The sequence below is a fragment of the Plecotus auritus genome (assembly GCF_963455305.1).
Source record: "Plecotus auritus genome assembly, chromosome: 4".
In the NCBI taxonomy this organism is placed as follows: Eukaryota; Metazoa; Chordata; class Mammalia; order Chiroptera; family Vespertilionidae; genus Plecotus; species Plecotus auritus.
In genome coordinates this window covers 192,073,718-192,099,679 of record NC_137775.1, presented here as the reverse complement: position 1 = coordinate 192,099,679, position 25,962 = coordinate 192,073,718, and the positions used below count along the sequence as shown (strand labels likewise).

General features: G+C 67.3%; 1 protein-coding gene across 9 annotated transcripts in view; it reads right to left on the bottom strand.

Annotated features, from left to right (window-relative positions):
* Positions 1 to 969: 969 nt before the first annotated feature.
* TNS3 (tensin 3) overlaps positions 970 to 25,962 on the bottom strand; it is a 127,636-nt gene continuing 102,643 nt past the window's right edge. For 7 of the 9 annotated variants that reach the window (XM_080666954.1, XM_080666955.1, XM_080666957.1 and 4 more), the window contains 11 exons: positions 17,038 to 17,185; positions 16,388 to 16,929; positions 15,513 to 15,599; positions 12,840 to 12,971; positions 10,421 to 10,516; positions 9,820 to 9,897; positions 8,224 to 8,301; positions 4,062 to 4,230; positions 3,437 to 3,505; positions 3,315 to 3,341; positions 970 to 2,468 (listed from right to left, as the gene is read on the bottom strand). In XM_080666954.1, the coding sequence (XP_080523080.1) occupies positions 2,324 to 2,468; positions 3,315 to 3,341; positions 3,437 to 3,505; positions 4,062 to 4,230; positions 8,224 to 8,301; positions 9,820 to 9,897; positions 10,421 to 10,516; positions 12,840 to 12,971; positions 15,513 to 15,599; positions 16,388 to 16,929; positions 17,038 to 17,185 (1,571 nt within the window). In that variant the 3' untranslated portion in view covers positions 970 to 2,323. The remainder of the gene's footprint in view (positions 2,469 to 3,314; positions 3,342 to 3,436; positions 3,506 to 4,061; positions 4,231 to 8,223; positions 8,302 to 9,819; positions 9,898 to 10,420; positions 10,517 to 12,839; positions 12,972 to 15,512; positions 15,600 to 16,387; positions 16,930 to 17,037; positions 17,186 to 25,962) is intronic. The other 2 variants (XM_080666956.1, XM_080666958.1) reach the window with 2 other exon arrangements.

The window sequence follows — 25,962 nt, the reverse complement described above, 5'->3', positions numbered from 1 at the left end:
CCGGGGGTCCCGGGCTGAAGAGGAATCGGTCCCCGGAAGTGCGCCGTGGAAGAGCGCAGGCCGGCTGCCTCCAGGCCACGGGAGGCCCAACCCGTCTGCTCCCCGATTCCCGCAGGGACCCACCGCCCTCGCGGTCCCAGCCCCTCGCCAGAAGAGTTCACTTTTCTGCAGTGGAAACCACAATGAGGGGCGACTGTAAAGAACTGGCTCTTCCTCGCGTCCAGGCCGCTGTCCCCGTGTCCCTCTGGGAGTGGGCGCGCCCACGCCAGCACCGCAGACCTCACTCACCTGTGACCCACCCGCAGCTGCTGGGGCGGCTGCTCCCAGCTTCAGGACCCAGCGCAGCGGGCCTGGTTCCCACACACCTCAGGAGGGGCCTGGGGCCACGGCCAGTCACACCTTTTGGGAGCACAGGAGGGGTGCACCTGACTTTCCTTAGTCAGCGCCCAACTAGCCACACCTGCGGGTGCCATCTGGGCGGAGAAGCACAAACCTGCCACCCCCCCCCCCGGCCCCCCACAGCGCAACTGGGACTAAGTTCATCCACATCCACGTCATATACACACACATGGGTCAGGGCCCAAGGGAGAGGGGACAGCATCATCGGTGATGAGCCAGCGATCAGCTGCCTCCCTCACGCCCCACACCGGGGATCCAGCCCAAACCCGGGCATGTGCCTGACCAGGAATCGAACTGTGACCTCCTGGCTCATGAGCCGATGCTCAACCACCTTAATTCCTGCTGGGCATGGAATTAAGTTTTTAAAACCCCGTATGCACGTGTTCAAACGTCTCTGGGAAGAAATATATTCCCGAGGACAAAAGATCCGTGCGTGTATACCCGAGTCCATCAGCGATCCCTACGCTCCACTCCCAAAGGAACCCACACACAGCCCCCACCCGCCCATGTCACGCACACGCTGCACACCCTCGGCCCTCCGGCCTCACACAGGACGCAGACGCCGCCCGGGTTACCAAAGTTAATATTTATTATACTCTGGACAGAGATACGCGGGGAGCAGAGAACCCTGCTGTCCACGGGCGCGTGGGCATTCATTTACACGCTGGGTACACTTTACAATGCCAGGGAGGCGCGGGCACCCACGGCCTTAAGGCAGAGGAGACACGCAAGGGTCCGAGGCGGAGGCCAGCGGCCCTCTCGGGCCTGAGGGGTTACAGGTTAACACGGGGGGCACGCAGGGACTGGTTAATGAGGGGTTACAGGTTAACGCTGAGGGCACACAGGGACTGGTTAATGAGGGGTTAAGGGGACCCTGGCCGGGACACTTGAGGGGCACACTTCTGGGAGGGTCCAGGACAGTGCCTGTGTCTGCTGGTGCCCGGGACCAGGAGCCGGGGGAAGGGTCCTCTCCAGGCTGAGCCGGGCGGGTGGCGGCGCTCCCCTAGGGCCCGACGCCGAGGTGTAACACGCGAGGAGGCCTGTCGTACGGACCAGGGCCGGCTCCTGGGCGCCTGTGGCCGCGGGGAAGGCACAGCTGCTGGACCGTTGGTGAGAGATCAAAGGTGCCCGGCTTCTCGGGCGTCCAGGACGGGACCGGAGGGGAAGGGCCGGCCCCGCAGTCCTGGGTCAGACCTGGGTGGGAGGCACCTCCAGGGGCAGCACCAACCCGTCTGCTCCCCGATTCCCGCAGGGACCAGGCCCTCGGGCCGGGAGAGCCAGCAGTCCCCGGGCCACAGGTGCCAGGAGGAAGGCCACCGGGGCCCAGGCAGGGTTTGGCACAGGAATGAGGCACTTGCGTTTGGTGCTTTGGTGGGGGCTGCACGGGGGCCCCCCGCCCTCGCGGTCCCAGCCCCTCGCCCTGGCTGCTGGCTGGTTCCTGGGGCGGAGCTTGGAGGAAGGCGGCGGGGACGTCACAGGGTCGGCCCCTGCAGGGCCACCAGCTTCTCCTGAACCCAAGACCACGTGCGGATCGGGCGATGGGCCCAGCCCCGCCACGTCATGGCACATGCCCGAGGGGGGAAGACAGATCCTCGCCCGCCCCTCCGGGAGCCGCTGGGCGTCGGGGGGCACAGGAGCCCTCGGCCATAGCGGGGGACACTCCCGGCGGCCCCTCAGGCCACGGCGGAACGGGCAGGCCGCCCCTCCCACAGACCCTGCACGGGGAGCCTGCACTTCCTCACACGACCCGGGTGCTGAGCTGGGTGGTGCCCTGGTGCCCAGTTCTGCCCAGAAAGCTCGGCTGCGGACGCGTGGGCGTGTCCGTCTCGGGAAGGGGCTGGGGTGGTGCTGGTCTCGGGAAGTTGGAGGAGCCAGATGTCGGGGTCACCACAGGGGCCCAGCCGGTGTCCCGGCCGTGAGGGGCTCAGCTCCTCCTCGGGGAGCCGATCATGACCTTGGACACGAAGTTGACGATGGCGCTGGCGGGCTGCTCCGGGTCGTGCTCCGCAAACAGGTGGCACACGTTGTCCGTGGCGCTGCCTTGCTTCCGGGCCACGAACCCAAAGACTCTACACAGAGAGGCGGGGTCAGGGCGCCCATCTCCCGCCCCCCCAGCAGGAGGCTGCGCTGCCTCTGCCCTGAGGACCCCGAGGGTGGGAGCAGGTCAGGGCCGCCCGCCCGGGCCGGGACCTGAGTCACAGCAGCTGCTCTGCGCCCGGCCGCTGTCCTGAGCCCTGAGCCCCGACTCCCTCGGGCGTCACACCGCCGGGAGCACGGGGCCAACACCACGGTGACGGTTCTCGCCACCTATACGCTGACCCCACGCCGGTCCCTCCCCGGGTTCCCACACCTGCGTCACACTGCACGCCCCTAGGGGCACGGGGCATGGGGAGGGTCCTCGGATCTGCAGCCTCGGGCCAGCCCAGCACGGCGCTCACTGTCCGGCCGGCCCTTCTCCTTCTTAGAGGAAGGAAGGGGTTTGTGAGTCCAGCCGTCGCACCCGGGAGGGAGCGGCCTCGGGCACGCAGGTCACCCGATGGCTTGCACATTCCCCGGCCGGAGCGCAGCCAGCTGCTGCTGGAGCCTGGGGCTCGGCCCACCCAGACCCGGGTACCCCGCAGGCCTCCGGGAACTTGGTCAAACCCTGAAACAAGGGGGGCTGCGAAGCAGGAATCCTAGGGCATCCCCGGGGCTGGGTCTCCCTGAAACCAGCATCAGGGCCTGGGGGGGACAGCCCCCCGTGGGTATGCAGGGCCCCACGCCGCCTGCCCAGACTGAGGCATGAACGCGGCCCCTCGGGACCTGTGGCCACCTCGACGCCGGCCAGCACCTGCCCCTGAGCGCAAGCCCCAGCCCTGGCCCCGTGCAGCCATTTCCTCCCAGGGACCCGCTCGGAGGGAAGTCGGGGTGCTCACCTGCACTCCTGGCTGTCCGCGACCCACCTGCCAGGTCAGAGAGAACAGTTACGTCAGCGTCTGCGGGCTGGGGCGCGGGCACATGCACGCAGGGCCCCCCTCCCCCCCACCACCGCTCTTACTTCCTGTCCTGCGGGTCCAGCGCACAGAAGATGACGCTGCTCACGGGGTAGTGCCTCCGGAAGAAGAGCCTGCGGGTTGAGGGGCAGGTGAGGGCGGGTGAGCGCCGGGCGGGCCCCGGGGACATGGCTGGAGCCCAGTCCATGTGTCCCGGGGCTGTGGGGCCAGCAAGGCGTGTGGAGCGGGCAGGGGCTGGCGGCGGGGGGGGGGGGGGGGGGCACAGACAGGAAACGTCCCTGGGGACCCGCCCACAGCGCCCCGACAAGGGCCCCGTCCCCCGACGGCGGATGCAGGGCACGTGGTAAACTGAAGGGCTGTGCAGGCTGGACCCCCGGGAGCCCCGTGAGCGCCGGGCCGGCAGAACCACGGACGACCCCTTGGACCCTGGTCCGGGGTCACGTCCTGGCCTTGGTTTCACTCGCCAGCCCTTCTGCACCCACACAACCTCCAGGTCCCGGGGCCCCAGCCCCTCGTCCAGGGACGACAGGGAGCGCGGACGGACGGGTCGCTGGCTGTTCCGGGACGGGAAGCTCTCCCTGGGATGAGCCGGGAACGCCCGGGGGAGGCCCGAGGGACGCACCCAAGTGTGAGCAGAGCCCGCCCCGCCCCGCCCCGCCCGGCACTCACTTCCTCTGGTTGTCTGTCAGGGTGATGCCCTGCGCTGACACCTTGAAGTGCACGACCGTCGACAGGGGTGGCAGCGGCTGGGCCAGGGTGGCGCTCAGGGCCTTCTGCACGGCCTGGGGGCCCGTGAGCGACTCCATCTCCATGGAGCCCAGGTACCACACGTTGCAGGCTGTGGACAGGGGCCAGGGTCAGTGCTCGGACACGGCCGTCGCCGGGTGCCCTGAAGGCTGACGCCCTTGCCCGAGGCGCAGAGAGCGAGTGACGCAGACACACGTGTCCCAGGCCGACAGAGAAGGAACACCGCGTTGTGTGCGCCTGGCGTCCCCGGGGGCTGGCACCTCCTCAGCGTCACTGTGGTCCGGGCGGGCAGGACGGGAGCCGACCACACGGAGTGAAGGAAACGCCCGAGGCGGGGTGTGCAGCAGGCACCAATCACGGCCCTGCTGGAGCTCTGAGTGAGGCAGCTCCCGGGGGGGGGGGGGGGGGGGGCAGCCGTGTGGGCACAGGTGGATGGACGGCGGTTTTGGGGGAGCAGCCTGCGACCACGTAGGCGCTTTTACAAAGCCGGTGTCAGCCGGGCGGCCGCCGAGTGGGCCACGTTTACGGGGTCAGAAGAGCCCCCGCATCTGGGAGGTCCCTAGAGGTCTCGCCTCTGCGGGGACCGAGGACGCCAGGCCCCGCGAGGCAGCCGACCGGCCGTGGAGACGTCGGCCACACGGCTTTGGAGTGGGACACGTTGGAAATGAGGGGATGGTTAGATCCCCCCAGTGGACACCCAGCAACCAGCACGCGGTCACCATGGAGACGTGGCCGCGTGGAAACGGTGGTAGCGGGACGAGGAAGGATGAGAAGCAGGCGCGCCGGCGGCTGGATGGGGCTGGGGACGCGGAAGCGGCTGCGTTGGGTGCACGCTCCGGCTTCGAGTCCATCAGGGCCCCGGACACGCCCGGCAGGCCCGCAGAGAAAGGGAGTCTGCTCTAAGGACCGCGAGCCACGGAGCGGGCACAGCCCGAGGCGGGAACGTGGGTCCTGAGGCGGCAGCAGAGACAGACAGAAGGAGGGCCGTGGGCCGTGGCCTCCACGCCGCGCCCGAGGCTGGGCACAGCCACACGTACAGCCGCGGGAGCTGGGCCACACGGCGGGCTCACCGGCCGCTCCGCGGGGACCTGCAACGCGCTGGCAAGACCACGGAGAACGCGTCACGCCACCGAGAGGGCAACCACTCAGGGTGTGCGTGTGGGTAACGGGCCCGGGCGTGACCCCGCGCTTTCTTTCCCGCATCCTCCTCCCACAGCTCACAGAACACACGGTTCACACGGAAAACCTCCTTTCTGAGACGGGCACTAACCCAGCCGTGGGCAAACTACGGCCCGCGGGCCGGATCCGGCCCGTTCGGCTATTCTATCCGGCCCGCGGAGCCGAAAGAGCGGAGGGTTCTCTTGCTCTCCCCTCCGCTCCTTTACTTTGAATTTATATTAGTTCACACAAACACTCCATCCATGCTTTTGTTCCGGCCCTCCGGTCCAGTTTAAGAACCCATTGTGGCCCTCGAGTCAAAAAGTTTGCCCACCCCTGCCTAAACCCATGGCCAGAGACGCAGGGTAGGCGGCCGGGCCTGGCGAGGGACTTCGCAGGCTCACCACGTCCACGGCTCCAGCGAGAGCCGGTGAGGAGCCGGCGGCGAACACAGGCAGGACGGCGCGGAGGTCAGAGCCAGGTCGCCGCCGGGGCCCGCGAGGGATTCGCAGGGAGAGATCTGAAAGTGAGAGCCTCGGGGGCCCCTCCCGCCTGCTGGTCGCCCCGCGGCCCTCACGGGAGGAAGTGACAGGAGAACCCCGGGCTGGTGCAAGTCGGGGAGTGAGGGTTCTGAGCGAATTAGGAGACACGTGAAATCCAGTTGAAGGAAAAGCCACACTCGGCCTCCTGCTGTGATCAGAGGTGGGACCGCCCCCCCCACCTCCTGACCGGCTGCGCTGCTCCTGTCCCAGCCCCCGGCCCCCGGGACACAGCTGAGCTGCTCTTGACAGCAGCCACGTTCCCGCCACGTTTCTCTGTCTTGTCAGCCGTGAAGGCACCTGGACAAAACTCAGGCCTCTTGGTGTTCTGGACCAATCGCCGTCTCTCTCTCATCCACGTTCCTCTTTCTCTCCCCCTCCCCCCCTCTTCTATTCTCTCTAAAAATCAACAGGAAAAATGTTCTCACGCCTTAGGTGACGGTTTTAAAAAAATCCCTTGCCCTGGCTGGTTTGGCTCCGTGGATAGAGTATGAGCCTGTGGACTGAAGGGTCCCGGGTTCGATTCCCGTTCAAGGGCACATGCCCGGGTTGTGGGCTCGATCCCCAGCAGGGGGCGTGCAGGAGGCAGCCGGTCCATGATTCTCTCTCATCATGGATGTTTCTCTCTCTCTCCCTCTCCCTTCCTCTGAAATCCATAAAAATATTTAAAACCAACCCCAGCAAGTGCTCTGTAGGCACCGAGACACCGACTCCTGAGCTCACATGGAGGCAACGCTGCACGGGAGGGGGAGGAGCTGGAGGCCCAGAGCCGCTGCAGCAGCCGCAGAGCTGCAGCCTCGGTCCTGTGGTGCCGATGCAGCACAGACCGACCCACGGCAGAACCGACCGACCCATGGCAGAACCGACAGGCCCACGGCAGGACCGACAGGCCCACGGCAGAACCGACCGGCCCACGGCAGAACCGACCGGCCCACGGCCGAACAGACCGACCCACGGCAGAACCGACAGGCCCACGGCAGAACCGACAGGCCCACGGCAGAACCGACCGGCCCACGGCAGAACCGACCGGCCCACGGCCGAACAGACCGACCCACGGCAGAACCGACCGACCCACGGCAGAACCGACCGGCCCACGGCAGAACCGACCGGCCCACGGCAGAACCGACAGGCCCACGGCAGAACCGACAGGCCCACGGCACGGCAGGACAGACAGACCCACGGCAGAACCGACAGGCCCACGGCAAGACAGACAGACCCACGGCAGGACCGACAGACCCACGGCAGGACAGACAGACCCTCGGCAGAACCGACAGACCCACTGCAGGACAGACAGACCCACGGCAGGACAGAGCCGGACCTGGACCCCCCCCAGCCACCCGACCTGTGACAAAGGGGTCGAGCCCCGTCAGCAGAGAAAAGACGGTCTTTTCACCAGCGGTGCTGGGACCGCGGCACGTCCCCATGACGACTCGCCCATCGTGGATGTTTCTCTCTCTCTCCCACCCCCTTCCTCTATGAAATCAATAAAAACATAAAAAACCCAAACACTGCGTGATTCCACCCGGGTGACCCTGGAGCAGGCGGGGCTGTGGGGCAGTGAACGGGGGCCGCCAGGGGCTGGGAGGACGGTCAGAGGCCCACCCCCTCGACGCCACCGAGAGGGGCCCTCACAGACGCCGTGGGCCTGGTGGTGACGACGCGGCAGTGCAGGCTCCTTAGCCCCGAGGACTGTACCCGGTGGGGGTTCGATAGCCGTTGGGGGGAGGGGGCGGCTGTGCAGGGGGAGGGCTCTATGGGAATTCAGTGGTTTCTGCTCCATTTTGTTGTAAACCTAAAACTGCTCTATAAAAATAAAGTCTATGGCCCTAGCCGGTGTGGCTCAGTGGATAGAGCGTCGGCCTGCGGACTGAAGGGTCCCAGGTTCGATTCCGGTCAAGGGCATGTACACCCAGTAGGGGGTGTGCAGGAGGCAGCTGATGGATGTCTCTCTCTCATCGATGTTTCTAGCTCTCTATCCCTCTCCCGTCCTCTTTGTAAAAAATCAATGAAAGATAAATGTTTAAAATAAATAAAGTCTATGAATAGGAAAAAGGGCTCTGGGGAGGCTGTTGGGTGGGGGGGGGGTCACCCTGGGGTACAGGTGGGTGGGGAGCATCGTTGGCTTATTCAGTGGCATCCAGAAGGGCAGGTCCCCCCATCCTGTCTCATGACGTTTCCCCTAAACTCAGCACAGATGTGGCACATATCCCACCGAACTGACACGGGGCGTGGCACTGATCCCTGAACTGGGCCACTTCAGAGCCCCAGGCGTATTTCTGGCCACGGAGCCATGGGGAAGGAACCGCTGGGCACGCCGAGGAGATGAGACCCGGACACCAGAGGGGACCCCAGGTCCACTGCGGCCCTTCCAGGGGGAGGAGACCCACCTGCACCCTGCTTCAGCAGCTCGGCCGCGGAGTTGGCTGCCGTCTGGGGCGGGCCGTCCGTTACCTCCTCCAGGGGGTCTGCGGGAAGGAGTGAGAGACCATGACGCTGAGATGCTGAGCCGGCTCACGAGGAGGGCTCTTCTGACAACCGAGACCCTGACCGAGCGCCCGGACGGCCTGCTGGGCGGTCAGAGTTCCTCCTGGCAATGCCGTGCAGCCGAGGCCTGCCCACCCCATCTGAGAAAAGCGGGGGGCCCCGCCCACCCCATCTGAGAAAAGCGGGGGGCCCCGCCCACCCCATCTGAGAAAAGCGGGGGGCCCCGCCCACCCCATCTGAGAAAAGCGGGGGGCCCCGCCCACCCCATCTGAGAAAAGCGGGGGCCCCGCCCACCCCATCTGAGGAAAGCGGGGGCCCCGCCCACCCCATCTGAGGAAAGCGGGGGGCCCAGCCAGCCTGGGGCGTCCTGACTGGATCTCAGAACTTGTTCACAGCAGTGATTTTCACCCTTTCCACCTCACGGCACACAAAGGAAGGACTAGTTCTGTGGCACCGCCAAGAATTGTACTTTGCCGGTCTGACAACAGTGATGGGTATAAGCTCACTCCTTCACAGGGGGCTGTTGTCGGGTGGCTGTGCCAGTCATTGGACAGCCTCGGCGAGGAGCGGCCGGGCCGGGACACAGGCAGGGGCTGCGTGTGCCATAACCCCAAACCAAGGGCCTAACCTATCCGTATAAAAGCCTAAGCGACCGTCCGACCGGTAGCTATGATGCGCTCTGACCACCAGGGGCAGACGCTCCGACCGGCAGCTGTGATGCGCTCTGACCACCAGGGGGCTGATGCTCCACGCAGGAGCTGCCGAGCTGCAGTGACTTGGCAGCTGCAGTTCTCGGGTGAGGCACCCAGAACCAGAGAGGAGGGAGCCCCATTCTGGGTGCGTTGCCCGAGAACCACCCTCTCTCGCAATCCAGGACCCCTCGGGGGATGTGGGAGGGCCGGTTTCGGTCCGATGCCCACGGGCCAGGCCGAGGGACCCACCTGAGCACGCCTCTGGGGTGAGCTATGGAAGGTAAACGACATTGACCTGGGCTGCGAATTCCTCGTCTCCGCGGAAGAGGCTAAGGTGACGTGAGGCGGGGCCGGGACGTGGGGTTGAACACGCGTGGGCGTGCGCACTGCTGTGTTTACGGTAGCTGTTCTCACGCCCACGAAGGGAGGGAGCGCCCCCGCCCCCCGCCCTGCACCCTGCACCCGGCGGTCCCACGCTCCGCCGATTCTGTGGGATCGTGAGGCGAGCGTCAGGGGTCGAAGGGCGCAGCCCAGCATTTGCAGGTCTGAGCCATAGGGTCTTGGCTGCGGGAGCCTCCCGCGAGGCCTGGTGTCACGGCCCGGCCGGTGTGGGCGCGGCGGGGCCGCCTCTCCTGTCCCGACCCCGTCAGCCACTCAGCCTCTGCAGGGCCCTCCCGGGAGGACAGGTGGGAAAAGCCTCCCGCCCGGCTCTCCCCCCGAGCCTTTGCGGATCCTGCCCCCACGTGGCCGACACCGCAGGCCATGCCCCTCGGCCGGGGCAGCCGGCCCCCCCGCCCCCCCACGTACCTCTGTCGGGGATGAGCAGCTTGCAGGGCAGCGCCAGGGGCGTGATGGAGTGCTGGCACACCAGGGCCGTCAGGCTCCCTGCGGGAGGGGCCGGACAAGGTCAACGGGGCCGAGAGGCACCGGCCCGCCCTCCACCCGCTCCGGAGAGCCCGCAGCCAACCCACTGCCTCTGGAGGGACTTCGTGCAAAACGTCAGCAAACGGGGAGGGGCTGGGCGTGGAGTGGCGAGGATCCGCGGCAGACACGCGCCCGCACCGTTTTGTAAGAAAAAACCACTGTCCGTGCGTCAGGTGGCGGCGACCTTTCCGCGTCTCTGGACGCGCTCCAAGGGCCGCGGGAGAGCACCCAGGCCTTGCCCGGCGCTCAGGGCTGCCTGCACAGAGGAGAGCTCGTCTCTCCGGCCCCCGTGGTACCGGCCGCCCGGCTCTGCCTTTGCTGGGCGTGGAGGCGGCTTTCCAGGGCCACTTCACATCCGGTTTTCTCAGGGGCGGGATGGAGGGGACCCGGGGGGCGGGGGAGAGGAGCCTCGGAGACTAAAGGAGACGCGGAGAGGGACGCTCACAGGAGTGAAGGCCCCGCTCCGGCCGCGCCCGCCACTCACCGAAGTAGGGCTCGTTGGAACAGCCCTTCAGCCGCACGCCCTTCGGGGTGCACTCGACCAGGAAGTGCCGGACCAGCTCGTTGGCCAAGTCACCGGCTGCGGAGGAGGGTTAACAGAAAGGAAGAGAGTTTAGAAACCGAGCGGGAGGGCGGGAGAGGGCAGTGGTCAGAGCAAGGAGATGGCGGTCAGAGGGAGAAGGCGGCGGTCAGAGGGAGGAGATGGAGGTCAGAGGGAGGAGATGGAGGTCAGAGGGAGGAGATGGAGGTCAGAGGGAGGAGGCGGTGGTCAGAGGGAGGAGATGGAGGTCAGAGGGAGGAGGCGGTGGTCAGAGGGAGGAGGCGGTGGTCAGAGGGAGGAGACGGTGGTCAGAGGGAGGAGGCGGTGGTCAGAGGGAGGAGATGGAGGTCAGAGGGAGGAGACGGAGGTCAGAGGGAGGAGGCGGTGGTCAGAGGGAGGAGATGGAGGTCAGAGGGAGGAGATGGAGGTCAGAGGGAGGAGGCGGTGGTCAGAGGGAGGAGATGGAGGTCAGAGGGAGGAGATGGAGGTCAGAGGGAGGAGACGGAGGTCAGAGGGAGGAGACGGAGGTCAGAGGGAGGAGATGGAGGTCAGAGGGAGGAGATGGAGGTCAGAGGGAGGACAGTGGTCAAAGGGAGGAGATGGAGGTCAGAGGGAGGAGGCGGTGGTCAGAGGGAGGAGGCGGTGGTCAGAGGGAGGAGATGGAGGTCAGAGGGAGGAGGCGGTGGTCAGAGGGAGGAGATGGAGGTCAGAGGGAGGAGATGGAGGTCAGAGGGAGGAGATGGAGGTCAGAGGGAGGAGCCGGAGGTCAGAGGGAGGAGATGGAGGTCAGAGGGAGGAGATGGAGGTCAGAGGGAGGAGCCGGTGGTCAGAGGGAGGAGATGGAGGTCAGAGGGAGGAGATGGAGGTCAGAGGGAGGAGATGGAGGTCAGAGGGAGGAGATGGAGGTCAGAGGGAGGAAGCGGAGGTCAGAGGGAGGAGGCGCTGGTCAGAGGGAGGAGATGGAGGTCAGAGGGAGGAAGCGGAGGTCAGAGGGAGGAGATGGAGGTCAGAGGGAGGAGGCGGTGGTCAGAGGGAGGAGGCGGTGGTCAGAGGGAGGAGAGGAGGTCAGAGGGAGGAGGCGGTGATCAGAGGGAGGAGGCGGTGGTCAGAAGGAGGAGGCGGTGGTCAGAGGGAGGAGATAGAGGTCAGAGGGAGGAAGCGGAGGTCAGAGGGAGGAGACGGAGGTCAGAGGGAGGAGACGGAGGTCAGAGGGAGGAGATGGAGGTCAGAGGGAGGAAGCGGAGGTCAGAGGGAGGAGATGGAGGTCAGAGGGAGGAAGCGGAGGTCAGAGGGAGGAGATGGAGGTCAGAGGGAGGAAGCGGAGGTCAGAGGGAGGAGACGGAGGTCAGAGGGAGGAAGCGGAGGTCAGAGGGAGGAGACGGAGGTCAGAGGGAGGAGACGGAGGTCAGAGGGAGGAGATGGAGGTCAGAGGGAGGAGATGGAGGTCAGAGGGAGGAGATGGAGGTCAGAGGGAGGAGGCAGTGGTCAGAGGTGGTGGTTAGAGGGAGGAGGCGGAGGTCAGAGGGAGGAGATGGAGGTCAGAGGGAGGAGATGGAGGTCAGAGGGAGGAGGCGGTGGTCAGAGGGAGGAGGCGGTGGTCAGAGGGAGGAGATGGAGGTCAGAGGGAGGAGAGGAGGTCAGAGGGAGGAGGCGGTGGTCAGAGGTGGTGGTCAGAGGGAGGAGGCGGTGGTCAGAGGGAGGAGGCGGTGGTCAGAGGGAAGAGCAGTGGTCAGAGGGAGGAGATGGAGGTCAGAGGGAGGAGGCGGTGGTCAGAGGTGGTGGTCAGAGGGAGGAGGCGGAGGTCAGAGGGAGGAGATGGAGGTCAGAGGGAGGAGATGGAGGTCAGAGGGAGGAGGCGGTGGTCAGAGGGAGGAGGCGGTGGTCAGAGGGAGGAGGCGGTGGTCAGAAGGAGGAGCTGCAGGAGAGGCCGCTCTGTGGCACATCCACACACCAGGTGGACGCAGCCATCACGGTCCCCTGAGCAGGAGGCAGGTGCTGTCCTCGCCTGAGAAGGACAAGGTTGCCTGCCGCCGCCGGGCCCTGTGAGTCCTGGGGCAGGGCAGCACTACGCACACAGCGTGCCTTTCACAGGAGGAAACGGGGCGCAGGCCGCCTGCTGGGGAGACATCCCTGCCGGGACGGAGGGGAGCACCTGGCGGGGACCTCGGACAACCATCCGATCCCTGGACAGCGGGGAGGCTCACCCGTCCAACAATAAGAAATGACACTTACAAGTAACTCAGCTCCTTTTTCGAACAAGGACCGAGCTTAAGGAAATGCACCGGAAAAGACAAATACGAAGGAGACACCACGTCTCGCTCGAGGGCAGGCACAGAACCAGGAAGTGGGGGCCGACACCCACCTTTCTTGTTCAGCTGCAGGACGGAGGGTGGGGGCGTGGCCACCTTCATGGCCAGGCCGTAGGCGCCTCGGAAGGAGTGGCTGTCCCGGACGACGAAGGAGCCGGGCTCCTTGTCCCTCAGCATGGCGATGGCTGGGGGGCGGGAGGGGCGTGAGGGTCTGTGGGCGCACGTGGTGCTTCCGCGAGATGCCCCCCAAGGCCCTCTTCTCCTCTTGCCAACGGGGCCAGTGGGCGGGGCAGGATCCCCGCTCGGGAGGTCTCGGGGACGACACGCGGTTTTATGAGAGGCCCCTGAGGACGCAGACGCGGAAGGGGGCCCCTCCCTCTGGGTCACAGACCCCAGTAGCCACCAGCACCCGTGAGGCCCAAACGCAGCCCTGCCTGGCAGCCAGGGCCCAGGGCCCCCATCCTGGGGTGCGACGGGGGTGGAGGGGGGCAGCTTCCCACAGGAGGAAAGAGGTTTCCCCCACAGAGGGGCCTGCCCTGAAGTGTTACTCAGTGTTCAATTCTATATGATAAAGAGGTAATATGCAAATTGACCCTCACACCCTCACAAGATGGCTGCCTACAACCAGGCCAGCAGGGGGGTTAGTGAGGGACGACCAAACGACTGAGCAGCAGGCTGCGTGGGGCGACCAGGTGGCGGGGGCAGTTAAGGGCAACCAGGCTGGCAGAGGGGGGCAGTAAGGGGTGACCAGGCTGTCGGGGGGGGGGGGCAGTTAGGGGCAATCAGGCTGGCAAGGGTGGGGGGCAGTGGTGACCAGGCAGGCAGGCAGGTGAGTGATTAGGAGCCAGCGGTCCAGGATTGTGAGAGGGCTGTCCGACTGCTGGTTTATGCCCGATACCGGCAGTCAGACATCCCCCAAGGGGTCCTGGATTGGAGAGGGTGCAGGCTGGGCTGAGGGGACCCCCTCCCCACCCCGTGCACGGATTTTGTGCACTGGGCCTCTAGTATTAATACAAATTCCAGGAGAGGCCAAGGGGATGGCTGTGCCCAGCCTGGACCTGGGAAGACTCCAAGGACCACCAGCCCGACGCGGGCCGACAGTGGGGCTGGCGTGCCTGGGCTCCGTCTCCTAGGTGACGTGGGGCACTTTGCTCATCACTGTTCCCTAAAGACACCCCTCCCTGCTGGGGACCTGGCACCGGGGCCTCTGCTCACGATGGAGGAGGAGGGGCGTGCTGGGGGGACAGCAACCTCAGGGTGAAGTCCAGACCCAGCCGGAAGTCTCTTTAGTAACAACTGGAATTTCTTCTCTCGGGCTTAGTGTTTATAAAGAGAGAGAGGAAAAAAACCAGGGATTTCAAGCATAAAGTAGCACAAATTCCAGCCCCGAAGGGGGCCTCTCGGGCAAAGGACAGACCAGTGCGGGGCAGGAAGGGACATGAGTGACGTCAGTGTCCGCCCGAGGCCCGCCCCCCACAGGCCTTCGGGGCAGCGGGCGGCGAGGCCCCGAGCAGCAGGGGACAGCTGTGTCCCATCCCGTTCCTGCGGCCGCTCCCTCCCGAGCTCTATGTTCATCTCAGAAGCACCCCAGGAAGCAGGACCCCGTCACAGGGGGCCCACCGGGCTCCGCACGGCTGTGGCTCCCGCCCCCACCCCCCCACCTCTTCCTGAAGTTCCCTGTGGCTCTGACGGGAAAGGCGCGCCCCGACCTTAAAGACAGCAGCGCCCACACGCTCTGCCCCGGGGGCGGCACACCCCTGGGCGCCCGTCTGGGACGCGGCCTCCTTATAGGATGTCTAGAAAGGGACGCCGTGAGCTCAGCTCTAGCATCGCCGCCAGGGCGCACGCAGCTCTTCTGAGGTGAGCTCGACCCAAAGGGCCCCCCAGCATCCCGCCCCCCGACCCGCATCCCGCCCCGTACCCCAGCGTCCCCCAGGGAGTCACCTGCCCGCGGCCATGCCCATCTGCTTCCTGGGGAGCCCTGGTTTCCCATCAGAGGAGGGGCAGCCCGCCAGCCCAGCCCCTGGTCTAGAAGGCTGCTCTGGTGGAAGACGGGCCCTCATGGAACATTCTAGAACACGGTGCCCAACAGCACTTGTTGTCAGAGTCTGTCCAGCAGCCGAGGGCCGAGGCGCCGGAGCTGACGGCCACAATCATGGGGATTCTTGTGACCAGAGCGGGGGGCGGGGTCGGGAATGGAGCCCCGGTGGTGGCGGTGCCGGTGGCGGTACCAGCTGGGCCACGGAGGCCACGCAGGGCGCGGGGAGCCTGGGCCGAGGGCTCCCCAGGAGAAGGACAACAGCGCCACTGACTCGGGGAAGAAAGGCCGCTTCTCCATTGCTGTCTGCTGGCGGGACAGGGCTTTGCCAGGACCGGGCAGGGCTGGCTGACACGCCACTCCTTGGTCCAGGCGCCTCGGGAAACCCAGAGGCCGTGGCCCCAGCACAGCGGGCAGGCCACCCGGGGACCGGCCCTCGCCGAGCCCAGCCCAGCCCCCCTCTCAGCCGCCGCCAGGAAGCCGCAAGGGAACGTCATTCCCGGTATCTGGGCCGGTCACACGGCCTCCTCTCTGGGGGACGCCCTGGAGTGACCCCCAGGGGCCGTGGCTCAGCTTCTCCCGGGACAGCAGGCCCCTTGGGTGGAGGCACGCGCCCTGGGGACCACGAGTCCTGCTGGGATGCCTCTCCCCCAGCCCCGCCTCACGCTGACGCCGAGCCGGCACGCACCTTGCTCCCTGGAGATGTCCGCCTTGTACCAGAACTTGGAGGTGTCCTGCACAAAGCTCACCGTCACCTGCTTCTCACCTGGGTTTTCTGCAAAACGGGATTGAAATGGTGGCTGGGGCAGCACTGTGTCACAGCTCTCACCTCCCAGGCGGCTGAGGGTCGTCCCACCGCGGGCTGACGGGGTGTCTAGGATGGGCTGTTTAACGCTGGGGCTGAGACACGGAGGTCGGGCTCTGGGAACATCCAACAACGTGTCCTCAGAAAGATAGGGGCTCACCCAGCCCATGTGGCTCAGGGGTGGAGCGCTGACCTATGAACCAGGAGGTCAGGGTTCGATTCCCCGTCAGGGCACAGGCCTGGGATGCGGGCTCGATGCCCAGTGGGGGGCGTGCGGGAGGCAGCCGGTCCATGATTCTCTCATCACTGATGTTTCTCTCTCTCTCCCCGTCCCTTCCTCTCTGAAATCAATAAAAACCCCATATGTACGTATTTTAAAAAGAATGGGGTTCTTCCTTCGTTTAAAAAGAGGACAGACGGACAGACAGACGGGTACAAAGCAAGGCCAGTTGTGCTTCCCGGGACCAAGACCTCAGAACGTAAAATGATGAGCTTGACGTGAATTCATTTAATTCGAAACCGAAGTCATTTCTCAAGGCCCCTGGTCCGAGGGAAGGGAGATCGCCCACGGCAGGCGCTGCCTCTCAGCGGTGGGGAGGCCCTGGGGACACGCAGACGCTGCGGGGAGGACGGCGGGGAGCGCCCTAACATGCCGGGGTGTCTGAGGCGCCCAGCCCAGCATAGAGGATCCCAGCTTCCCGAGGGCCCGAGTGAACAGAGGCCCCCCCCCCCCCCCCCCCGCAGAGGGACCCACGTACCCGGAGAAGGAGCCGCCACCTCGGGGGGCTTGGAAAAGTCGGGGAGCACGCTGGGGAAGGGGATGCTCATGGTGCTCCCGCTGTGGGGGCTGGAGAAGCCGCTGGAGGTCGGGGAGACGGAACCGAGGGAGTGGTCGCCCTCCGAGGCCCGCTTCTTCTCGGGGAGCGGTGGCTGCCCGGTCAGGGGGCCGTGGCCGTGGCCGGGCCCTACCGGGAGGAAGGGGGGCAGGAAGCCATTGTCCGTCGTCGCTGCAGCTGCCCGCAGGGCCCCCGGGGCCTCCACGGGGGGCAGGCCGCCTCCCCCGGGGCCGCTCGCAGGGTCCAGCGCCTCGGGAGGCTCCGCCAGCGACAGCGCGTGGCCGCGGAAGGCCGGCGGGAGCTCGGCGGGCGGGAGGTGAGGCCGCCCGGGGCCGGGCCTGTCCTGGCCGGGACCCGGGAACTCGCTGGGGCCCAGGAGGCTTCTGGGGGGCCGGCTGCTCCCAGGCAGGGCCGGCGTGGGTTTGGGGCTGGTGTCCGCCCAAGGGTGCTCGGCAGACAGGGGGCTGTTCGGGAGGCAAAGCGTCAGAGCAGACGCAGGAAGAACACCGGTCAGACGGCGTGGGCCACCGGCACCCTCCTCCCACGGCCCGGCCACGGCCGCCCCTGCTGACCTGTCCCTCCCGGAGCCGGGGCTGCCGCTGGCGGTGGCGCAGGAGGAGGCGAAGGCCCGCGGGAAGGGCGGCGCTGAGGGTCTGGGTCCCACGGGGCTCTCGGACATTCCCACGGGGCGGGCGAGGGCCTCGGGACCGCCGCGCGGCTCTGCAGAGGGCAGGGCGGGGGGGGGTGGTGGGACTGTCCTGTCTGCGGGGAGCAGGGTCCCCTGGCGTCGGTCCCACGAGCGCTCAGCACGGAAGCGTGAGCTGCTGTCCTCGCCGTGCGCGTGGGGGGCCCGGCGACCCAGGGGCCGCGTCACCAACGAGGGCCAGCTTGCCCGAGCGACCGACGCACGGCGCTGGCGTTGGGACCTTTCTCGCTTTGGAGAGGCAAGGCCACCTTCCAACAAGCGCAGCCCTGGGAGGGCACACAGCCACGTGCCCCCCGCGGGTCATCAGGTCACTTCCCGCCTGAGCACGGTGTCGCCACGTGTCCTCACCCGAGGGGGCAGCCGCCCAGTCAGCCCCCGTCATGCAGGGGAGAGGCCGCGAGCCTTCAACAGCCGCCTGTGGGACACCCAGCCCACACGTTCTACAGATCCCACACGTCCCACGGGTCCCACACGTCCCACAGGTCCCACACGTCCCACGGGTCCCACACGTCCCACGGGTCCCACACGTCCCACGGGTCCCACCCGTCCCACGGGTCCCACACGTCCCACGGGTCCCACATGTCCCACACGCCCCACGGAACCTCGCACACATCCCACGGATCCCACACGTCCCACGGACCCCACATGTGCCACAGACCCCACACGTCCCACGGACCCCACACGTCCCACACATCCCACGGAACCTCGCACACATCCCACGGACCCCACACGTCCCACGGACCCCACACGTCCCACACATCCCACGGACCCCACACGTCCCACGGATCCCACACGTCCCACGGATCCCACACGTCCCACGGACCCCACACGTCCCACACGCCCCACGGAACCTCGCACACATCCCACGGACCCCACACGTCCCACGGACCCCACACGTCCCACAGATCCCACACGTCCCACACATCCCACGGAACCTCGCACACATCCCACGGACCCCACACGTCCCACGGACCCCACACGTCCCACAGATCCCACACGTCCCACACGCCCCACGGAACCTCGCACACATCCCACGGACCCCACACGTCCCACGGACCCCACACGTCCCACACGCCCCACGGACCCCACACGTCCCACGGAACCTCGCACACATCCCACGGACCCCACACGTCCCACGGACCCCACACGTCCCACACGCCCCACGGACCCCACACGTCCCACGGAACCTCGCACACATCCCACGGACCCCACACGTCCCACAGATCCCACACGTCCCACGGACCCCACACGTCCCACACATCCCACGGACCCCACACGCCCCACGGAACCTCGCACACATCCCACGGACCCCACACGTCCCACGGACCCCACACGTCCCACACATCCCACGGACCCCACACGTCCCACGGACCCCACACGTCCCACGGACCCCACACGTCCCACACATCCCACGGACCCCACACGTCCCACGGAACCTCGCACACATCCCATGGACCCCACACGTCCCACGGGTCCCACACGTCCCACGGGTCCCACACGTCCCACGGATCCCACACGTCCCACGGACCCCACACGTCCCACGGATCCCACACGTCCGAAGGATCCCACACGTCCCATGGAACCTCGCACACATCCCACGGGTCCCACACGTCCCACGGGTCCCACACGTCCCACGGACCCCACACGTCCCACGGGCTCCCACACGTCCCACGGATCCCACAGAACCTCCCACATTCCACTGATGAGAAGCTCATCCACCGGAGGCTGTGCCAGGGCCAGGACAGGCCTCCAGGCCACGGGTTGTGGGGCGGTTTAAGACCTGGCCTGTCTGAAGCTTCCCGAATGGGACAAACCACCAGGGTCCATACAGTGCGACCGAGACCGCAGGTCGCTGTGCTTTCTGCCCTAGAACGAGGGGCTGTGAGGAACAGGGACGTTAAGAGAAGCCACGCAGCCAGTCGACACCACAGCCGTGTCTCCAGCCTAGACTTTTCCACTCGGGAGCGTGTGGAACGGAGGCCAAGCAGAGGCCACGGTTGGGCTGTGGCAGTCCACGGTTCTGGGGAGATAAAAACCGGGGTTCAGAGCTCTGAGCCGAGGGGCTGAGAGGTGAGGGACCCTCGAAGCACTGTCTCCCAGCCAGGCACCCTGACTCCCAGGCCCAGAGGCAGAGCCAAACGTGGGACCCAGGAGGGCACCCAGGAAGAGGCACCCAGGAGGGCACCCAGGAGGAGGCACCCAGGAGGAGGCACCCAGGAGGGCACCCAGGAGGGGGCACCCAGGAAGAGGCACCCAGGAGGGCACCCAGGAGGGCACCCAGGAGGAGGCACCCAGGAGGAGGCACCCAGGAGGAGGCACCCAGGAGGGCACCCAGGAGGGCACCCAGGAGGAGGCACCCAGGAGGAGGCACCCAGGAGGGCGCACCCAGGAGGAGGCACCCAGGAGGGCACCCAGGAGGAGGCACCCAGGAAGAGGCACCCAGGAGGGCACCCAGGAGGGCACCCAGGAGGAGGCACCCAGGAGGAGGCACCCAGGAGGGCACCCAGGAGGAGGCACCCAGGAGGAGGGGCTGCCGAGGAGCCAGATGCGGAGCGTGGGCGGGGCGCTCTCAGGGCCAGGACTCGAGGACCCCCAGGCCAGAGGCGGACGGACAGACACCCGTTCTGTGGGCGAGTCTCTGAAAGACTGCCCGCCTGGCCCGGCTCTGGGCTCAGCTGCAGGGGCCCGGGCACCAGCCGAACAGGGAGGGCTCCGGCCTTCACGGGAACTAGGCTGACGCTCCCGGGAGGGGAGCTGCCTTCTACCGGGGCCCGAGCCGGGCGTCTCCGCTCCGGACCCCACGGTGGGCGCGCGGGCCCTTCCCCAGGCCTGCGCGGGGCCCTGGGGCGCTGCCGCAGCTTCCTGGGTGCGGCCCCCTGGGATGAGCGTCACAGTGTGGGGATCCCCACACATCAGCGCCGACCCCATCGGGGCCCAAGAGGCTTCCTCAGGTCCCTGCATCTGGTCCTGGCCACGCCCTCCGTCCTCGCCCCCTCCCTTCCCTGCCACACCCAGGGGCGCCCGGGCCTCAGGGTCCTCGGGGTTTGGGACTCTGACCCGCCACTTCGCGGTTCCCGCTGCCAATGGGTGGCCCGGCGGGGGACCAGGGCGCCCTCTCCCGCTCCCGCTCCCTCACCCCGGATGTGGGGACGAGGCCGAGCCCGGCTTCCCCTTCCTGCACTTCCTGCACCAAAGGGTGCGGCAGGAGGGGTCAGGGCTCCGCCGTGAGGGTGAGGCTATTTCAGGCCCCGGCTGGCGGGCTGGGCCGGATGATGGGGCTCCCGCTGTCCACTGTTTACACAGCGTGCAAGTTAACAGGAAGGGGACCCACGGTCTGGAGCCCGCCGTCCGCCGGAGGCCGGGACGCGTGGAGGGAACAGGCCTGTGGTGAAAACGGGGGGAGGACCCCCGATCTCAGGTTTATCCTGAGACTCGGAGCCGGGCACAGGAGCCACGGCTCACAAGAAAGGCGGGGCATGGGGCGTTTGTAAAAAACAACACCGACATTTCCGTGTTCCCTGTTCCCGGTCAGAAAGCTTACGAAGGTATAAACGTCGCTCACGTGTCAGTCACTGTCAACTACAAACGGCCAACAAACGCCTACGGGACCTTTGATGAGAACAGGGTCACGTTAACGGAGGTCAGGATGGCACTTGCCCAGCCTCCGCCTGTGACCCACAATGAACAGGCACATTCACATAAACTGTGAGAGAGCATCTTTCTTCCCCCCTCCCCCCTCCTCTCCTCCCCTCCCTCCCCTCTCCTCCCCTCCCTCCCTCCCTCCTCTCCTCCCCTCCCTCTTCCCTCCTCTCCCTCCCTCCCTCCTCCCCTCCCCTCCTCCCTCCCCACCTTCCCTCCCCCCTCCTCTCTTCCCCTCCTCTCCTCCCCTCCCTCCTTCCCTCCTCTCCTCCCCTCCCTCTTCCCTCCTCTCCCTCCCTCCTCCCCACCTTCCCTCCCCCCTCCTCTCTTCCCCTCCCTCCCTCCTCCCCTCCCTCTTCCCTCCTCTCCCTCCCTCCTCCCCACCTTCCCTCCCCCCTCCTCTCTTCCCCTCCCTCCCTCCTCCCCTCCCTCCCTCCCTCCTCCCCTCCCTCCATCCTCTCCTCCTCTCCCTCCCCACTCCTCTCCTCCCCTCCCTCCCCTCTCCTCCCCTCCCTCCCTCCTCCCTCCCCACCTTCCCTCCCCCCCTCCTCTCCTCCCCACCTTCCCTTCCCCCTCCTCTCTTCCCCTCCCTCCCTCCTCCCCTCCCTCTTCCCTCCCTCCTCCCCACCTTCCCTCCCCCCTCCTCTCTTCCCCTCCCTCCCTCCTCTCTCCTCCCCTCCCTCCCTCCTCCCTCTCCACCTTCCCTCCCTCCTCTCTCCTCCCCTCCCTCCCTCCTCCCCCTCCCTCCATCCTCTCTTCCCCTCCCCCCTTCCTCTCTCCTCCCCTCCCTCCCTCCCTCCTCTCCTCCTCTCCCTCCCTCCTCTCCTCCCCTCCCCCCTCCTCTCTCTTCCCCTCCCTCCCTCCTCCCCTCCCCCATCTACCAGCCTCTCTCCGTCCACCACCTGCTGTCCGCGTCCTGCACCCGCCCTCACCCGCGCACCAGGCCCTGTGGTCAGTAGGAGAGCGCCCTGCGGTGGCGCCCGAGCCGCCCCTTGTCTCCCCTCCCGCTGAACTTCGGGGGGACCTGGGGCTCCGGGAGGAAGAGCTCTGATCTTGGGTCCCGGTCTGGACTCCCTACCACTGTCCCAGACCCCAGGGCACGACCTTGACCTCTGGGACCTTTGGGTCGCCTTGGACAGACCCGTGGAGTGGGTCTGCTTAGCTCAGAGCCCTCCTCTCCTTCCCTCCTTCTCCCCTTCGCCACCCGCCCCCCCAGCCCCCGGCTGCCAGCGCCCCTGTTTTAAAAAGCAGCCTTTGTGCGGGAAGTCCTGGCGGTGTTTCCAACCAGCCCTCATTCTGCAATTCTTCTGTTAATTGTCTATGAACAAGGAGCCATTCACCAGCCTCTGCAAAGGGGCGGGCAGGCCAGTGGCCAGGGGCCGAGCCAGCGAAGGCCGAGGAGGAGGCAGGCGTCATCTCCGGTGCTTTTCTGGTGAAAACCCACGTCCCGCGTCTCCGCCACACGCGGCTCCCGGGCGGCCGCGGTACACACGCGGTACACACGCGGTACACACGCGGTACACACGTGGTACACACGCACACCCCTTCCCGGTCTTCGCTTCCTCTTCCAAAGCCCCCGTCAGGACCCCATACACGTGTGCTCCAGGGCAAGGCCGCCGTTTTCTGTGAGCCCCCGGAAAGCTTTCTTCTAGAAGCACCCGAGGTCCCACTCCCCCGACGGGCTGGGGGTGCCGGCCCACAGGACGCGGGGTCCCTGTCTGTGAGGTCCTCATGCAAACGGGGAGCGACCGACCCTTCAGAACCTACGGCCCCCCTCCCCGTCCCCCAATCACAGGAGAGAACCAGGAAACGGCTCCGTCCCCGGGACCCTCGGGAGGACAGGACGTCCTTCTCCGCTCAGGTCTGACCCACGGGCGCCCGGGAATTCCCTTCCCTCAGACGGTCTCCCCAGCAACGTCCACGCCCGCCCGCCGAGCGAGCGAGTCTCCGAGCGGCTGACGGGCCCCCTGGCAACCTGGGAGCCGGGCTGGCGCCTGCAGCTCGGGGAGCTCCGGGGACACCTCTTCCCTGCTGGCTCAGGAACCGCTGGGGCCGGGGTGCCGAGGGGGCCTAGGCCGAGGATGGGGCCACGGGGAGCTGGGGGTGCTGAGGGCGCCCAGAGCACCCGGGCTGAGAATGGGGTGCACCCAGAGCTGGGTCTGGAGGTGCCGAGCGGTGGGGCGCAACCGGGGTGGGGGCGCTGGGGTGGGGAGAGGCCTCACCACAGCAAACCTGCCCAGACCCCTCTGCTCCCGGCGTGCCCTTTCCTGCCACTGACCGCCTGCCCCCAGCTGCAGGCTCTGCGCCCTCAGCACTCAGGTGGGGTGGCCGCCCCCACGTCCATCCAGAGCCTCATCCGCGAGACGGCAGCTGTGCCCACGAGCGCCCCGCCCACCCCCGCCCGCCCTGGCGCCACCGACTGCCTTGGGTCTCCGCACATCTGACCCCTCCCCCCGGAAGTGGACACGCAGAGTCTGCCCTGTGGAGACCGCCTGCCCGCCAGGGCCACCGTGTGGCACGTGTCAGAGCGTCCCTCCTGGGGGTGTGATCAGCCATCAGCCCTGGGGGGGGACACCTGGTGCCTCCACCCGCAGCTGCGGTCCCGCCCTCCGCCACAGGAGCTGGGACGGTGACAGGCAGCAGTGTTTACCCCGGGGGGGCCCGCACCACAGCCCTGGCCGGCGGCTCCGTGGTTGAGCATCGACCGATGAACCGGGAGGTTGCTGGTTCAATTCCCGGTCAGGGCACCTGCCCGGTTGCGGGCTGATCCCTAGTGGCAGCGAATCCACGGTTCCCTCTCATCAGTGATGTGTCTATCTCTCTCCCTCTCCCTTCCTCTCTCCCTGAAAAAGTAATCAAGACAAATCTTTTAAAAAGAAAAGCAGACGCCGAGGAGAGGCCCCGTGTCCTGAGGAAGACCCGCCGACGGCCCCCCCCCCCCCCGCCGCACCCGGGCCTGCGCGCACACAGAAACGGGCCCCCCAGCACCCGGGCCTGCGCACACACAGAAACGGGCCCCCCAGCACCCGGGCCTGCGCACACAGAAACGGGCCCCCCAGCACCCGGGCCTGCGCACACAGAAACGGGCCCCCCAGCACCCGGGCCTGCGCACACAGAAACGGGCCCCCCAGCACCTGGGCCTGCGCGCACACAGAAACGGGCCCCCCCTGCACCCGGGCGTGCGCGCACACAGAAACGGGCCCCCCTGCACCCGGGCCTGCGCACACAGAAACGGGCCCCCCAGCACCTGGGCCTGCGCGCACACAGAAATGGACCCCAGCAGCTAGGGAAGGCTGCTCCCCAACGTCAGAAACCAGAGGCTGCTGTTCTAAGTCCCCGACCTGACAGTGGCTGTGTCCCCCCGGGACCCCTCCCTGAACCCCCCGGGACCCCTCCCTGAACCCCCCGGGACCCCTCCCTGAACCCCCCGGGACCCCTCCCTGAACCCCCCGGGACCCTCCCTGAACCCCCCGGGACCCTCCCTGAACCCCCCGGGACCCCTCCCTGAACCCCCGGGGACCCTTCCCTGAACCCCCCGGGTCCCCTCCCTGAACCCCCCCTGGGACTCTTCCCTGAACCCCTGCGTCCCCCTGGAACACGGGACCACACCACACGTCCCTCCTCTGGTCTGCACTGTGTCCAGCCCAGCTTCACCTCCCGGTGGACACGGCTCACCGTGCCACATGCTCCATGCTCCACGCCCACGTGGCCCCACGCCACCCCAGCACCAGGGACGCTGCCCAGACGCTTGCGTGACCGGGTGAGTAAAGCAGACAGACAGGAGACACGCAGGGCGAGAGTGGAGACAAGGTCGGGGGCGCGCCGTCCACACGTCCGGCCTGTCTCCGTCAGCGCTGACCCCCCGGGCCTGTCGGACGGGGCCCGGGGTGCGCGTGGGCGGCTCCCCTCCCCGGCCTTGCACCCGAGTCCACGCCACAGGTGCCCCCCCCCCCCACCCCTGCCGACCGGCTTCAGGGCGCCGCCTCCCGCAGGGCAGCCGTCCCGGCGGTTCGGGTCCTCACCACGCAGACCCCGCCATCGTCACGCTCCACGAGAACGCCCGTTAATCCCAGACGCAGCGGGCGGCCGACCCTCGGTGACACGGGTTCCCCACCCATGAGTGCGCCCTGCCCTCCACTTATTTTTATCTCTGTTTACGCGTCTGAAGGAGCTCCAGAAGGTTCCCGTCCACAACACAGATGCCACCGAGCAGCCTGCAGCTCCTCCTCCCCCTCCCCTCCCCCTCCTCCTCCCTCTACCCCTCTTCTTCCTCCTCCTCCCTCTCCTCCTCCTCCTCCCCTCCCCCTCCTCCTCCCCCTCCTCCCCCCTTCTCCTCCCCTCCCCCTCCTCCCCTCCCCCTCCTCCTCCCCCTCCTCCTCCCCTCCCTCTCCTCCCCCTCTCCCTCCTCCTCCTCCCTCTCCTCCACCTCCTCCCTCCCCCTCCCCCTCCTCCTCCTCCCTCTCCTCCACCTCCTCCCCTTCACCTCCTCCTCCTCCCCCTCCTCCCCCCTCCCCCTCCTCCCCCCTCCTCCTCCCTTCCCCCTCCTCCTCCCTCTCCTCCTCTCCCTCCCTCTCCCCCTCCTCCTCCTCCCCCTCCTCCTCCTCCCCCCTCCTCCTCCCCCCTCCTCCTCTTCCTCCCCTCCCCTTCCTCCTCCTCCCCCTCCCTCTCCCCCTCCCTCTCCTCCTCCCCCTCCCTCTCCCTCTCCTCCTCCCCCTCCCCCTCTTCCTCCCCCTCCCTCCCCCTCTCCCCCTCCTCCTCCTTCTCCTCCTCCTCGAGGGCAGCTGAGCTGTGAGGGGACCGCGCCCCGGCTGAGGACGGACGTGAGCAGCAGCGGGACTGACGGACGCCTGGACCGGCTCTGCGTCTGCTCCGGGCGGGCCATGAGCTGCGAGACGTGGGGTCTGCCCTGGCCCCCTCCTCCAGAGCATTCCAGAAGCTCCTTTACCTTCACTCCGTCGCCCAGGAGGGCTGGCTGCCCAGTGATTCCCCGTCCTCTGCCCACTGCATCCTCGGCACACGCCCACCCCTCACACTCCCGCCTGCGAGCCCTGGGTCCCTCCGCCCCCTGGCTCCCGGCACCGCCCCTCCCTCCGGGCCTCCAGGCGCCACCCCTGACGCGGCCCTGCCCAGACGCTGCCTCCTTTGGGGGCAC